This window comes from Marmota marmota, unplaced genomic scaffold (genome assembly GCF_001458135.2).
Source record: "Marmota marmota marmota unplaced genomic scaffold, marMar, whole genome shotgun sequence".
In the NCBI taxonomy this organism is placed as follows: domain Eukaryota; kingdom Metazoa; phylum Chordata; class Mammalia; order Rodentia; family Sciuridae; genus Marmota; species Marmota marmota.
The window spans coordinates 5,513,361-5,529,461 of NW_026000000.1; the positions used below are offsets into that span (position 1 = coordinate 5,513,361).

A 16,101-nucleotide genomic window follows, 5' to 3' on the forward strand; every position below is an offset into this window, starting at 1 on the left:
TACACATAGGGAATCCCATCTTAAGCTAAATGCTCTTATCCCTGTAGCAACTATAAAGAATATAGTGTTCAGAGTAATTACCTGACTTAGCAGAGATCACCTGGAATAGAAAGCCAGGCCCTGTCACCACAGGTTAATGGGTTTTAGTCTATACCATCATCATTATTCCTCCCTGACAGAACATGAACAACAGAGGGGTTGACTACCTCCTGACATCGTTGTTAGCCAATCCCTGATTGCCTGAATTGTCCTTTCTGTTTGCACAGAGGTCTTATCTTTCCCCTTAAACTCTAATTAGGAAAGAGCTTTTTTCCCTGAATTTAATTGACATCGGGGACTTATAACTTGTAACACCTGGATCAGGTCTTTGCCCTGTCTTTTATGATGTTGTTTAAGCAAACTGCTGTGAGCCTGTTTCCTGAATTAGGTTAATATCTTCACTCTGAGGGTTCTTAGGCTCAAATGAGATAATCACACATGTACAAACACTCTAAATTTTCCAATTCTATGTGAATATATTGTGACATCCAATCTTACTTTAGCATTTGATTGTGAATACTTTTTCCAACAGTGAATATTTGATGTTGTAGTTAATGTATTTTGCTATATATTTTTCTTACATCACACATTAGCTTAGTAGTAAATTCCTAGAAGATGGAAACCATATATAAAATCATATTTCATAATGATAGCAAGTACATGATTACTAGCAACTTAATCAGTTTCTGAAAGTTTAAAACACACTAAGCATTCAAATAAGACAAACAGTTGAATAAAGAGGAGTTTCTCCCTGAAGAAGCCCACCCCAATTTATGGAATGCTCTAAGTCATTGGTTCTTAAATGAGGATGATCTCCCAGCTCACTGGAACCATTGGGAAGTGTCTAATGACATTTCTGATAGTTACAACTAGGTGGAGGGTTGTTATTGTCACCCAGAAGGGAAAGGCCAGAGATGCTGATAAATATTTTTATGATGTTCAGGACAGTTCGTACAATAGAACTATCCAGCCATGTAGATTAAGAATTGTTCAAACTCCAGTGCTTAGACCAACAACATTAACCTCACTTGGGAGCTTATTAGAAATAGACTCTCACACCTATCCCAGAGCTACCATAGTCAGAATCCAAATATGACAAGAACCCAGGTGATTTGTATTTGTATTAATATTTGAAAAGCACTGCATGCAAAAATACTTATTTCTTAAACTTCATCTTTAGGAATTTTTTTAGACTTATCCTGGAAAAAAAAAAACAACTATAAAGATCATCCAGAGGATTTTCATGTACCATACTCAGTTTCCCCTATTAAAAATATCTTAAATTGATTGTGTTTGCTACGATTAGTGAACCAAAGTGATTCATTCTAATTAACTAAAGTTCATATTCGTATTTCCCTAAATTCTGTATGATTCTTTTTCCTGTTCCAGAATCCCATTGAAGGGACCACATTACATTTCATTATCATAACTCTTTAGGCTCCTATTGGCTGTGACAGTTTCTTGAGCTTTTCTTGTTTATGATGACCTTGATTGTATTAAGTAGTGGTTAGATATTTTTTAGAATTTAGTTAGGGTTTGCCTGTTTTCTTTATTTTGGGGCTTTAGTTGTGTTATTTTGGAGGAAGTTCCCAGATATAGCAGAGATAGGATACCATTTTTTTTGTCATGTTGTGGGTACATACTAACAATGGGATTTATCACTGATGCTGGTCTTGATCACCTGGCCAGGGTTGTTGTTCTTCAACACTTATTTATATGGTTTACAGATTCACATTGCTGGCAATCAAGGTGCTGTCCTTCAAAAGCTGCTTTCCGTTTTGGAATTCTGAAGGCTTACATCTCAAAATTGGCAAATCTATTGTACATGTTAAGCTGCAAATTGTAAATTTATAAATGAACAGATTCACAGATTAAATAGTGGACTGGATTTTCTCTAGGGAAATATCCAGATTGCAGTAAAGGGCAAATCTCATTAATTAAATGCACTAAGAACCAACAACTAATTGATTTTTCTTCCAAAAAAATGAGAAACTGATCTAGTTGGTAGTTTTAGATTTGAATTCTGAAACATGATAGGAAATCAGTTTGTAGTCAAATGGGTGGTTACTGAAAATGTTTTGCCCTCTTTACAAAATACTTCACAGCTTTGAACTCTTGGTGGGCAAAGTGGTGAGGATCACAGTTCCTGCCCTGATAACCATGTCACTTATAAACAGTCACGTGGTAGCCCGTGGCTATACTCTGCTTCAGAGTTAGATCATCATTCCTATTCTATAAACTATTGATAAAATGAAGTAAATACATTTATAGTACTTCTCTCTTAGAATCTACCTCATTGTAACATCTAACCATTAGTTTTTACCACCATTAGACCAATTTGGCGTAAGTCTCAATTCCTGTCCTTTAACATGCCCACCTTTGCTTTGCTTTGCTTATCTTGCCACAATCCCCTGCCCCAAACTGGAAAACAGTTCTAGAGGTTTCAGTTTAGTGTTCTACTTCAAAAGTAAAGATGTCAGTGAGTTTCATTATGGTTTGAATATGATTTGTCCCTGAAAATTGATGTGTTGAAGAAGTGGTTCCCATTATAACAGCATTGAGAGATGATGGCCCTTTAAAAGGTGATTGAGTCTTCAAGAAGGACTTGTGTAGTTCTCAAAGAACTCTTGGTTACCAAGAGAATGGATTATTATAAAGCATTGGTTCTCTTGGTTACCAAGAGAATGGATTGTTATAAAGCATTGGTACTCTTTCTTGTACTTTTCACCATGAGTTGAAATGGCACAAGGCCCTCACCAAAAAAACAAGACAAATGTTGGCACCATGCTTTTGGACTTACAGAACCAAAATAAACTTCTTTTCTAAGTTACCCAGTCTCAGATATTCTGCATAGCAATAGAAAACAGACCAAGACAGTGTCCAAGTACTGTCAAAAAGAACAGAAGCATGACTACTCTTTTAAAGAGAAAGTCTTCTCAACAAAGTATAGTCTATAATTTGGACCTTGAAAATATAAATATCCACTAGGCTTCTCTGAGACTCCCAAGGGCAGGATGTTTGGAGATCACCAGGCTGGAGTACGAAGAACCCAGGAGGCATTCTGAACTGAACTGCTCATATTTATCTGTGGAAAGAACACATGAAGAGCTCAGGTCAAACAGTGGAATATGAGTCTCTTAAGTTGAACAAAATGCTAGCTTTCGTGAAAGCTAGCTTAACAGAAAAGGTTTTGTTGAATTAGAAGAATTCTTTGTTCCTTTAAAACTAAAATATTGAAAATTGGATTTAACTCCCACAGGCATTTTCATTTTCTTTTAAAGTAAATATTTTAAGAATCACGTAATCATAGAGTTAAACTTGAAACTATCCAGGATTATTATTTTTTTCTTCAGATGAATGCTGAAGCCATGGAAAGTTAAAAGTCTTAGATAGTCACATCTTACTGAAGCAGGACAAATAGTTCCAACATCAAGTATGATGTTGCATTTTATGTTTAAATAATTAACTTATTTTTTTTCAGCAAAATTCTATACAAAATATACATTACTCTGGAAAAAGTATAAGTAGTGTCATCTTTGAGAATTTAACATTCCAGAAAACTAGTGGAAGGTTGTGAGTGATTGCATGAGTGGTTACAGTAGCAGATCTACTTGAGTATTAGTGTCTAGAGAATATCATATTATCATGAAGAAAAGAATATTAGTATATTTTTTAAAAAGTTCTACAAATGCAAAACTTTTCTATTAAAATGTGTGGGGTCATGAAAGCTAACATTTTGTCCAACTTAGAGACCTAGTTTTCCATTGTACAACCTGAAATCTATCCAAATACTATTATGGCATATAGGTACAATAAGTAATTTCAACATTATACTAGAGTTTGTGGTCAGTATACATTGTCATAATTTTGGCCCAAAAGTTGCTATCAGTGGGTCAAATCATCGTATTTTTCAAATTAATACTTCTGTGGTAAAATGCAATTGCATTTCTTTGCTTAAGATATCTTTCTGGAGACATTTCTTTGGGGGAAGGCAGAGGGTACATGAGGAAATTGCAAGAAGGTGAAAAAAATCCAGGTAAATGATTTTTATGGCTTATTTGCATATGAAATTCAGGATTGAAGCCTATAAAATCTAGAAAACAATGACTGAAATATTAAAATTCTTTAAACTTTAAAAGAGATAAACATGGGACAAAAAAAATCGGTTTCTGCTGTAAATAATTCTTTGTGACTTTATCCTTCAGTCACTGGATGCTTTCTGTCTCTCTAGGTGCTGCACATGGAGGCCTAAGAGTCAGGTGTTCATTTATATGTAGAGCATCTTAATTTTTGGTCAGTTTTGGTCATGCTCTGCTTGATGTGTTGAGAATTTGTGAATGAGCTAGGAAAGTATTGTAATAAGTGAATATTATTGATGGCTCATTTAAAACTTGAATCTGTATCTTTATATTTAATCAGAGTTTTTTTAATAGTTGTTTCAAGACTCCATTGATATTCTCTCCCCAACATTGAGCCAAGATCACTCATTCTCATTCCATACTAGTTGCCCTGGTGATAAGGTGGTCATGCATCTGTCCCCATCCTTTCAGAAGAACTGGAGTGACAAGAACCCCAGTAGAAATTGAGACAGAAGACCTGAGTTCTGTTTCAGATGTAGCAGAATTTTTTTTCCCAATTATTGAACTTCTAGGACCTAATTTTTCTTTTTCATAAAATGATGACCTTGATTCTATTATTTCATGAATCTGAGGGAATTGCTCTCTCGAATCAAATGTTCCCACTCTCATTCCTCTTGAGCCAAAACTTATAATTGTCTCCCATGCTCTTTTTAGCTTCAGATATTCACAATCCTGATTCTTGCCTCTAGGCTATTTCTTTCAGATTTCGGCATCTGTCTCTTTACTGAATTCATAGGCGCACACTAGAATTTAGTTTTCTAACCTTAATAATCCTCCCAGTTGAAGTTATCTAGCTATTTATAGTTACAACTTAAGGAGGTCTTTTTTTCATTTTTTTACCAGCAAAATTCTGCATACTTACTAAAGCTCACTTGTTGTGACAGCTATATAAATGGACAGTATGACCTAATCAGCCATTCAAAGATGGAGCATCCTAAGATCAAGATTTATGTTGACAGTTTGTTTTTGAAACAACTCTTATTTAACTTTTATACTTGTGTCAATTCTGAAATACTATGTTTATTGCTGAGTTTATCAAATTTGGTTCTATTTTTTTTAAGAAAAATGAATTCTACTTAGCACTGATATAATTTAAACTCTTAGCTAAGGCAGCTCTGTTTCCAAATCAAATCTATAATGGTTTTTAGTAACTCTTACCTTACCTTTTATCTTCATTTAATAATAATAATAATAATAATATATGAAGATGTGTCTACAAAAATGTCAGTTGTGAATTTATAATGATTAACATGAGTGAAGAAAAACTTAAAATCTTAGAATGCTTTTTAAGATGGATTTACTTAATATCTGCTGTACTTTTAAGTGTCCTAGATATAAATAAATCTAATCTATTTTAAAAGAAATACATTAATGGGTATGAAAAAGCATCTGCTTTTGGCTGTTCATTGATAAACTTTTGTCTAACTAAAAGCTAATACATTAGCAGAAAAAAATGGTATTAGCTCCTAAACAATAAAATTTGACTTACATTTTAGCAACTGAACCATGTGATGATTTAAAGCAACTTATCGGTCAAGGTACTCTGGAAAACCTGGGTCCAGGTGTTTCTTGAACAAGTGCTCCTGTAGTTGTAACCAGAAGGTAGCTGAGGTAGAGTTATTTGGATACTTGGGCAGGAAGCAGAGCTACCATGCCAGTGGTATCACCATATTCTATTGGTCAAAGCAGGCTGAAAAATAGGCACTACCTTTTGTTAAAGAGCTTGTGGGATGGAAATACTATTTTGGGATCTTTAGGAAAAAGCAATCCATCATATAGTTTTAAAGAAATGCTCTTCATATTCCCTTAATGCTGGGGGTTGGCCAGGTACCCTCTGCAGACCAAATAAAGCCCTCTGCCTGTTTTTTGTGAATAAAGTTTTATTAGAATGTAGACATTCTCAGACATTTATTTCTTGTCTACAACTCCTTTCACATTAACATTGTCATAGTTCAGTAGCTCCAGCAGAAAACATATGACCTGTAAAGCCTAAACTATTTACTATCTGGCCCTTCATGAAAAGTTTTTGAACCTCTGCAAATAATTCTTAATATTTTTAAGAATATCATTTCCCTGAAGGCATTTGCTAATATTACATTAAAATTTTATTGTCCATAAAGATGAATCTGTTCTATTGCTGTTTTTCTCCAGGCAGAATGCATCAGCTCTAATAAATCCCATGACTCTATCATGATCTTTTGATACAGATAGTTTTAAAAAAAAGTGAACTTATTTTACTTTTAAAAATCAAAGCCTTCCCTTCTATCCCCATTCCCACCATTCCAAATGTGAGCTTTGCTGTTTTGTTTATTGGGTTAGTTTGATAAGACATTGTATTGGTTAACTTGGTCACCAAGCCCAAACCTGTCAGCAAATAGAATCTATGTGTGGAGCTTTAAGAACTACAGGGTTAGCATCCCAGCCTCTAGAGAACCTGGTTTACTGAACCAGGACTTGGCACTTATCAGTGCTTAAATTTCTGGGTGCAGTGTGCCTAGGGTAGAGCACTTGGTAACTGCAGTACATTTTAATAACTTAAACAATAAAGCAATCCATCTTCTATAAATTAATAAAAACATATTCATCTTTTTCAAAGAGTTGAACTCCAACCTGATCTGAAAATAAACTTAGTACGCTCATTACCTTATTGAAAAATACTGTTTTCTAAACAGAAGACACAATGGCTTTGGTGGAAAAATAGTTTCTTACATAAAGAACCATGATGAGAAAGAGAAAAAGAAGTATAGGAAGAAATAAATGGCAAAGGAACAGAGGGGAGTTTCATTATCATACCAGTTGTATGTTATGGCAGCTAGAAATATCTCCTATGAAGAAATGACCTGAAACTGGGCTGGGAAATGGTGAGGGCTTTTTCATGCAGAATTCTAGAAAGAAAGGTCAACAAAGAAGTGAACTTCATCATTTTGCCTGAGGCCAGCTCTTGTGGGGTGTTCCAGTGTTAGATTTTAGGGAATGCAGCATAGAATGATAGCCAGGACCAAAGGCAGAGATCAGAACTCGAAGACAAGAACTGAAGTGTTACCACCCTAACTAGGTCAGCCTTCCAGATGAAATTTCACATGACAAGGGCATACACATTTAAAGCTGCTACCAAGGAAGCTCAAATGAGGTGGTTCAGGGCTTGTTCAGTTTGATCCCAATATGTAGAAAACTTGCTTTTATCTTTGGATAATAACACAAGACAAAGTAAACTGATCTCTAAAAGGCTGCATCTTGAATACTTTCTGTAGTTGTAACATCAGGCATACTAATTTGATGACTTAGATGTAATTTCAGATTGTAATAGTGTTTTCATTTTTACTTAGGCTGAAAACTTCAGCTGCTGGTACACATGAAGTATATTTTCTTCCAAAGTCATGCTGCTAAAATGTATTATTTATAAAGTAACACCAATTTTGTTTACTTCATAAAACAATACATTCAGTTTGTCTTTTTCCCCTGTAAAGAACTTTTAAAAACTGAAAGATAATAGAAAAGTCATCTAATCATAAAATGCTCTGAAATATTGAATAACTCAGTAGGGAAATCTTAGGAATCATTTAGAAAACTAAATAGTTGAGAGTGAAAGTGAAAAGTTAGTCTTTCTTACTGAAAGAAAATAATTTTTCAGAGGGATGATATTCAAGTGTACTAGTCCATTTTGTGTTACTGCACTGAAATACCTGAGGCAGGCTAACTATTTTTAAAAAGGTTTATTTAGCTCACTGTTTGGGATGTTCAAGGGTAAGTACTGGCCTCAGTTAGGCTCAGGAAATGGGCATCTTGTCTGTAACCTATCATGATGGGAGCACATGTGTGAGGGGGAAATTACATCTAGAAACAGGAAGCTAGTGAGGCTGGGATTCCATAATCTCTTCTGAGAGCAACCCCCACCTCAGTGCCCTAAAGAGCCTCCCACTAGGCTCCACCTCTTAAAGGCCCAACACCACACTAAAGCCCAAGTCTAACACATGAAACTTTGTGGTAACAACATCCAAATAATGACACAGTGAGGAAATTGCAGTGATATCCAGTAGAACTTCCTGAAAGGATGGACATTTTCTGTGTTGTTCAGTGTGATAAATACTGGTCACATGGAACATTTAGGCACTTAATACATAGCTAGTAAAACTCAGGGAAATTTTATATTTTTAATTAACTTGCATTTAAATAGCCTCATATAGCAACTACTGCCCATACTGGAGGGCACAACACAAGAGAAGTGTTCTTGGAATACACAATAAGGAGATGAAAAATAATTGTTGCTCATCATTATTGTGATAATCCATAAAACAGTATGTTAAGAGCTTAAATCTATCATAATCATCATAGATGAAAATAGGCACATTTTTCTTCCTAATGATTCATTTTCATAGAGTGAAAATTATGTTAATAAAAATTAGCCTTTGATAATTATAAACATAGCCTGTCAAAGGAGCAGATACTATAATTATTACATGACCAAGAAAAACATTTTTCCAATATTCTAGTTTACAAAACTTGGTATAATAAGCTGCATGTCACCTTTAGGTTAAATATAACAAAAAACAGTGAAGCAAACTTTATCACAAGGGACATCTCATCAAGTAGTTAATTTGTAGAAAAATTTCATTTTTTCAATTTGAAAGAACAGATGGCCTATTCATTAAAATTCAAAAGAAGATAATTACTTGATTCCAGTATTTTTAGCAAAAGGACATTTTATAACATTATGTTTAGAAAAGACTCATAGGTCTTAAAATGCCTTGTGTGACTGGACACACAATTCTCTACCATCTCAAACTGCCTGAAAGTTAAAAATAGCCACGTAACTCTTCAACATTAAAATACTCACTTGAAAAGAATTGCTCATCTCTCCAAAGAAATATCTTCACATTAACCTCTAAACCATGCTGAAATATTCAATCAGTTAGTGTTCGTCATTTTTGTACCTGATGCTCGAAACAGGAGAGGGACATGTGAAAAGATTGCACCTGCCCCTAAGAAGTGGAATCCATTGGTGAATGTCAGTTGATTCAAATGTCCTGAATTTCCTTCCTATTTAGTGGTATTCTGTAACTTTTTTTTCCACTTAAGTAGTTCAATAAAGGTGGGTATTTAGTGATAACAGAGTATTCATATGATGAATAATTCTGCATGGGTAAATCTGCTATTGACCCACCCATCTGTCTCCTGTACGATGATGTTCATTCTCAAAGTTTGTTACCATTCAAAGCCAGAATTTCCTTTTTTTTTTAACCAGAAATGTTCCTCCTACATGTAGAAACACAAAATGAAAGAGAAGTAACATATTTGCCTAATTTGGTTGCTGAGAAGCTGAGAATGAAGCATATGCTTTATTATTCTGGCATTCCCTTCTAGGATCTATTTCTTCCTCTTAAGTCTTAGTTCTTGGCTATCTCTTTAAAGTTGATTTTTACTATAGTCTATCTCAAGCCTTTTTTAAATACATTGTTTAGTTGTAGATGGACGCAATATCTTTGTTTTATTTATTTGTTCTTTTATGTGATCCTGAGAATGGAACCCAGTGCCTCACCATTGAGGTACAACCCCAGCCCCCATCTCAAGCCTTTTTAAGAGGTACATAATTTTCAACTTCTAAAAGGCATTGGTTTCTACAAAGCACTTAAAGGCTTTTGCAAATTTATAAGATTGAAGAATATGAAGTTTACATTTTCCCATGAACCAAATTATATAAAAGAACGTTGTCATCTTAATGTTAAATCAAAAGAAAACATCTGTCTTCGCCCATTAGATTTGATTTTTGTCATTCAGTTTCTGTTGTTATTTTATACAGTTTTGTTCTGACATATTTTCTCTATTTGGACATTACATTTTAAGAAGGACTGCCCCCTTGCCATAGGCATTTCCAAAGGTCTCTCCTGACAATCTAATGATTGAATTAGAGAAAATGAGAAATACCTTTTAATGTACATTTGAGTCAGCTTTTTTGCCTTTATGACCAAAAGATCTGACAAGAACAATTTTAGAGAAGGAAATGTTGATGTAATGCTCATAGTTTCAGAGGTCTCAGTCCATAGATGGTTGACTTCATTGCTTTGGGCCCACATCATGAAAGAATGATGTGGAGGAGGGAAGTAGCTAAGGCATGGCAATCAGGAAGCAGGGAGAGCTTCCCAAAGACACTCCTCCAGTGACCTACTTCTTCCAGCCACAACTTACTGGCATACAGTTACCACCCTGTTAATACATATCTGTAGATTAGTACACTGATTAGGTTAATATTGTCATAACCCAATCATTTCTCCTCTAGACTTTCTTGCATTGTTTCACATGTGAGCTTTTGGGGACACCACATATCTAAACCATAATATTGCACCCCTGGCCCCCAAAAGTATATGCCCATATCACAATGCAAAATACATTTAGGCCATTTTCAAGAATCATCTCAGCCTTAACAGGTCCAGCATTACCCAACAGTCCAAGTCCAAAGTCTCCTCTGATACTCATGGCAAAAAATCTCAGCCTGAGCCCCTATCAAAAATCAAAAGCAAATTACATATATCCAATATACAATAGCATAAAGTAAACATTTTTATTCCACAAGAGAGAAATAGGGACATAGAAAGAAAGGATAGGATCAAAGCATGACCAAAATCCAGCTGGGCAAACAGGTTCTTTAGCTCCACATCCAGCATCTAGGGCACATAGCATTATGATGTTCTCTTCAGAGGACTTGTGAGCCCAGATGGCCTCTCTCTTGCCTGTTTCTGCTTGATTCCCTTAGCTTTCACCTACAGACATCAAACATTAATGACATGTTTTTATCTTGGGTGTATCTACTGCAACTTTGCTTACTTCTTACATCTTCACTCATCACCGTCCCAGGGGCAGCCCATGGGGACCCCAACACTGCTGCACTTTGCCTGGCCTCCCAGAAAATCTTTGAAATCTTGGTGGAAGCCTCTATGACTCCCTAACTCCAGTATCCTGCAGCCCTGCTGAACTAAACATCACATGGTTGACATCAAGGTCTGTGACTATCCCAAGCAGTAGCCTCACCTCTTTGGAGCACAGTTACAGCAGCTTCTGAGTGCCTGTGTGACTGAGTATGGTGAAACGACTTCCCTGTGCCCCACCAGTCTCTTCTCAAAAGCGTTTTTACTTTTACATCCTTGAGCCTGAAATGAGTGTGGTCTTGCCAATTTCTGAGATGTCCCAAGCTATCTTTCTTATTGTCTCTGAATAAAGTATTTAGCTTTTCTTTAGTGGTTGTAATCTCTTTAACAACCACAACTTTTTAAGCCCCAGTTTTGCTTGCACTTTTCTGGCCAAACTGCAAGTTTTCCAAATCTTTCTGCTCTGTTTTCTGCTGATTATCACAGTAAACTTGGCTAAACACCTCCATTAGTATCCATGTCACACCCTGAATGCTATGCTGTCTTAAAATTTCTCCTGCCAGATTAATTAGTCCATTACCGTTAAGTTCAGCCTCATTGAAGGTCTCAGGACATGGGCAAAATGTAGACAACTTCTTTGCCAGAATGTAAAATGAATGGCCTCTACTCTAATTTCCAAGAGAATCCTATTTCTCCTCTGAAACATCATGAGCCTAGTCTTCACTGTTTGCAGTCCTGTTGGCATTGTGGTCTTTTGAGCTCCCACCAGAATCATCCATTAAAATCTGCTTAAAACAATTTAAAACTTTTCCAGCTTGCTTCTCTAAAGTTTTCAAAATTATTCCCACAAATTTCATAACACTCCAAAAGCTTCTGAATCACATGATCAAGTTAGTCCTAGCCACAACCTCACTTTTGGTGCCAATATCTTTTCTAATAAGTTTTGTTTGTTTTTGATTTGTTGTTGTTGTTGCTGTTGCTGCTGCTGCAACTGTGAACAAAAGACCTGACAAGAGTCTTGTCCTCCTCATAGATGAGGACAAGATATTTAGAGCTCATGGTTTCAGAGTTCTCAGTCCATAGATGGCTAACTCTACTTCTCTGGGTTGGAGGTGAGGCAGAGGAAAACAGCTCAGAACATGGCAATCAGGAAATAGCTCCACTCATCAGGGACAAAAGATAAGCCCCAAAGGCATGCCCCATGACCTACTACTACAGCTGTACCCACCTGCCTACAGTTACCACCCACTTAATTCATATCACCGAATTAAACCATTGATTAGGTTACACCTCTGATAACATAATCATTTCCCTTGTGAACATTCTTGCATTGTTTCAAGCATGAGCTTTTGGGGGGACACCATATATCCAAACCCTATCAATATTTGCATTCATAAGCTCCATGCTCTCCACAGCAGTTTCTCCTTTGAAAGGCAAATAGTTTACCCCCGGTGATCATCACATAAGGATCCACACACTGTAAAGGGAGAAGGCTCATATAGTAGTACAAGACTTTTCAGAACTGTTGGGGCCAGATGTTCCAGGGTTCATGATTTTAGAATGGTAATATAGTACGTATGCTACATGTTATACAACATTCCCATTGAGTCTGAGCATCATCCATAACCAAAAACATTAACCTTTCTGTAGCAAAATCTACAAATAGTCATTAAGTGTGTAAAGGTTGTAAATACCTTATATTAGGTTAGGTCAGATTTTAAAGCCAAATGAGTAGAACCAAATGAGAGAGCAGATAAATAATTATGGGCTTGATAGTGATATCACTCCCAGTCCAATCCCCTCCTGTAACTTCCCAAATTGACCAGTTCAACTAGACCTTTGGACTATGCATGTAGGAATCCATGAAAAAATATCAACAAGATTTGTCATGATTGTAGGTTGAGTTCTGACCAGTTTCAGCTATTTTAAAAAGTGTTCTCCTCATGGCCTACATAAAACTACAAATAATCAGAAATATGAAACTGTTTTTAAGGCTTAAACTTAACCACCTGCTCCTTTACTGTATTATATCCTATTACCTTAAGTATAATTCTTCCATTCCATAATACACTCTCTCACACTTACATTTTTTTCTCTTTTATCCAACCATTTCTTCCTCTTCATCTACAATTTCTATAGTATTCATATTCTGTCCACTATATACCACCCCTTTCCATAACTGGATAAAATGCATGGGGCTTCGACTTTGTCTAATTTTCTTCAAGAATTTATAACTAAGTTGCTTGCTACAATTGCTTTGGAAGATTTGACTGCAGCATGCCAAGGCAGAATTATATAAAGCTGTAACATATCTACTTAGAATATTCTATTGATCATTCTGTTATCTTCTAGCACATGACCATAAAACTTGAAATTATAAATGGCTGCTTATTAATATGTATAGATAATCATTATTCAACCTGGATCTGATGTCTTTGAGGATATCATATATTAATACTGGGCATAAAACAAGACTGAAAAAATGTTTCCTGCCTTTCAAAAGCATAGAATTTTTTATTGCAAATATAGTAATTTTTCCCCATTTCATGAGAATCTATTTTTACTATGGTCTATGCATGTAAGTATGTCTGTCTCATCATAATTGTGGATCTTCTGTCCTTGTAATTCATTTTGATACTGTAATGATGTCCACATGATGGGGTTTACTTTCCTCTGAAATTCAACCAAGTTCTTTCTTGGAATTAGAACTGTATTTTCTACCTGAAGATCTAGAGTCATTGATCTTATTCATTTCTCAAATAGATTTATTGAGTTTCACTCTGTAATATTTTTCTCAATAGCAAACAACAAATAACAAGAAAAAACCAGATTTATCTCTGTGCTGTTATTTTTTAGTGAACTAAAAGCATATGTCTTTGGTACATCTCAGTGACTTTTTTTCTTTTTAGAAAATAGAAATCTTAGGGAGATCTGAAAAGGCTGCCCTGGAACTTGCCATAAATTTGTCTTACCGAAATTTTGATTTTAAGAACACCTTAGTTGTAACTATGAGTGTTATGCTGGTCAGTATTGTAAAAACACATCTACTGCTTAAATTTATTTGAAACTGAACATATAATGGTGAGAAATTTATGAAAAATATATTGGTTTTTATGTTAGAGTCACACATATGAAAGAATTCTTTTAAAATATATAAGTTGAGAAAATAGCCTCTTCAACAAATGATGTTGGGAAAACTCAAAATCCATATGTAGTGGAATGAAATTTAACCCATACCTCTCAGCATGCACAAAACTCAACTCAAAGTGGATCAAAACCCTTGGAATTAGACCAGAAACCCTGCACTTACTAGAAGAAAAGATAAGACCAGTACTCCAACATGTTGGCTCTTTAACTGACTTTCTTAACAAGACTCCTAAAGCACAAGAAGTAAAATCAAAAAATAATAAATGGGAAGGTTTCAAAGTAAAAAGCTTCCTCACAACAAAGGGAACAGTAAAGAGTGTGAAGAGAGAGCCTACAGAATTGGAGAAAAATATTTTCCAGATACACCTCATATAAGGCATTAATTTCCAGGATATACAAAAAACTAAAAAAAAAAGGCCCAATAAATAAATGGGCAAAGGAACTAAACAGGCACTTCTCAAAAGAAGAAATATGAACCGGCAATATATGAAAAATGTTCAACATCTTTAGTAATTAGGGCAATGCAAATTAAAACTACAATGAGATTTTATCTCAGTCCAGCTAGAAGGGCAATTATCAAGAATACAAGTAAGAAAAATGTTGGCAAAGATGTGCGGGGAAAGGATCACTTATACATTATTGGTGGGACTGCAAATTGATCCAACCACTCTGGAAAACAGAATGGAATTTCCTCAGAAAACTTGGAATGGAACCACCATTTCACCCAGTATTCCACTTCTCAGTATATAACCGATGGATCTAAAAGTCAGCGTGCTAAAATGATGTTGCCACATCAAAGCACAATTATAGCAGCACAACTCACAATGGCTAAGCTATGGAGCCAACCAAGGTGCCCTTTAACAGATGAATGAATGAAGAAATTGTTGTATTTATACACAACACAATATTACTCATCCATAAAGAAGAATGACTTTATGACATTTGCCAGTAAATGGATGGATCTGGAGACTATGATGCTAAGTGAAATAAGCCAACCTCAAAAAATCAAAGGCTGGATGTTTTCTCTAATAGGTGGTAGCTAGCACAAAATAAGGGGTGAGGAGAAGAGAAGTTCAGTGGATTAGACAAAGGTGAATGAACGGAAGGTAGGGGAAATGGGAAAAGAAAAGACAGTGGAATGAATCTGATGTAATTTTCCTGTGTACATATATGAATACACCATAGTGAATCTCACCGTCATGTATATCCAAAAGACTGGGATCCTAATTAGAAATAAGATATTTTCCATGTTTGTATAATTATATCAAAATGGAGTCTACTGTCATATGTAACTGCAAATAACCAATAAAATTTAAAAATACATGCTCCAACATAAACACTAAAATAATACTTTTTAAAAAGGAAATCAAAATTTTTGTTAATGGAATCTCAATCCACTTAACTTGCTAAATGATGACACATTATTATTTTATTTGGTACAGTATTTCCCAGAACTCGTTTTAGCTTTCCACAAACCAAAATACTGCTCATTTTAGCAACTAGATTTTAGCTGTGGTCAAACGTGCTTACTGTCCAAAACAGAGTTAAATAATCCTGTGCCTCTACTGCTTTTTCATTTCTGCAGGATGCGTTAGCACAGGAAAAGTCTTGTGATTTTGCTGTTTTGTAATGAATAAAATATATGGGAAATGTGAAAAACTTATGGAAGTTCTTTTGTCTTGGTCTCAGCTGAACAGCATTAGTTTTATTCTTACTTTATAATCCTGGAGATATCAACTGGCCACACGGCATCTTTCATGGATTCATACTTTTCCTATAGAGACTGAGGACTTCAAAGTCTGTTAGGAAAACATTAGAAATAAAGGCCCAGGGCTAGCAAACTTAAACAGTTATTTTTTCTTGGGAGGCTGCAGTGATTTACAAGGATATGTGTTTTCCTAATGACTAAGCATAAT

At 35.3% G+C, this 16,101-nt stretch overlaps 1 protein-coding gene across 3 annotated transcripts in view; it reads left to right on the top strand.

The window, feature by feature from the left end:
• The window catches only part of Prkg1 (protein kinase cGMP-dependent 1), a 1,168,403-nt gene that overhangs the window by 406,731 nt on the left and 745,571 nt on the right, over nucleotides 1-16,101 (top strand). Inside the window, exon 1 of one of the 3 annotated variants that reach the window (XM_048807598.1) lies at nucleotides 9,182-9,187. The exons of the other annotated variants lie outside the window; for them this stretch is intronic. Coding sequence (XP_048663555.1) covers nucleotide 9,187 — 1 coding nt within the window. The 5' untranslated portion in view covers nucleotides 9,182-9,186. Of the gene's footprint in view, nucleotides 1-9,181; nucleotides 9,188-16,101 lie in introns of those variants that run through there. 3 annotated transcript variants of the gene reach the window in all.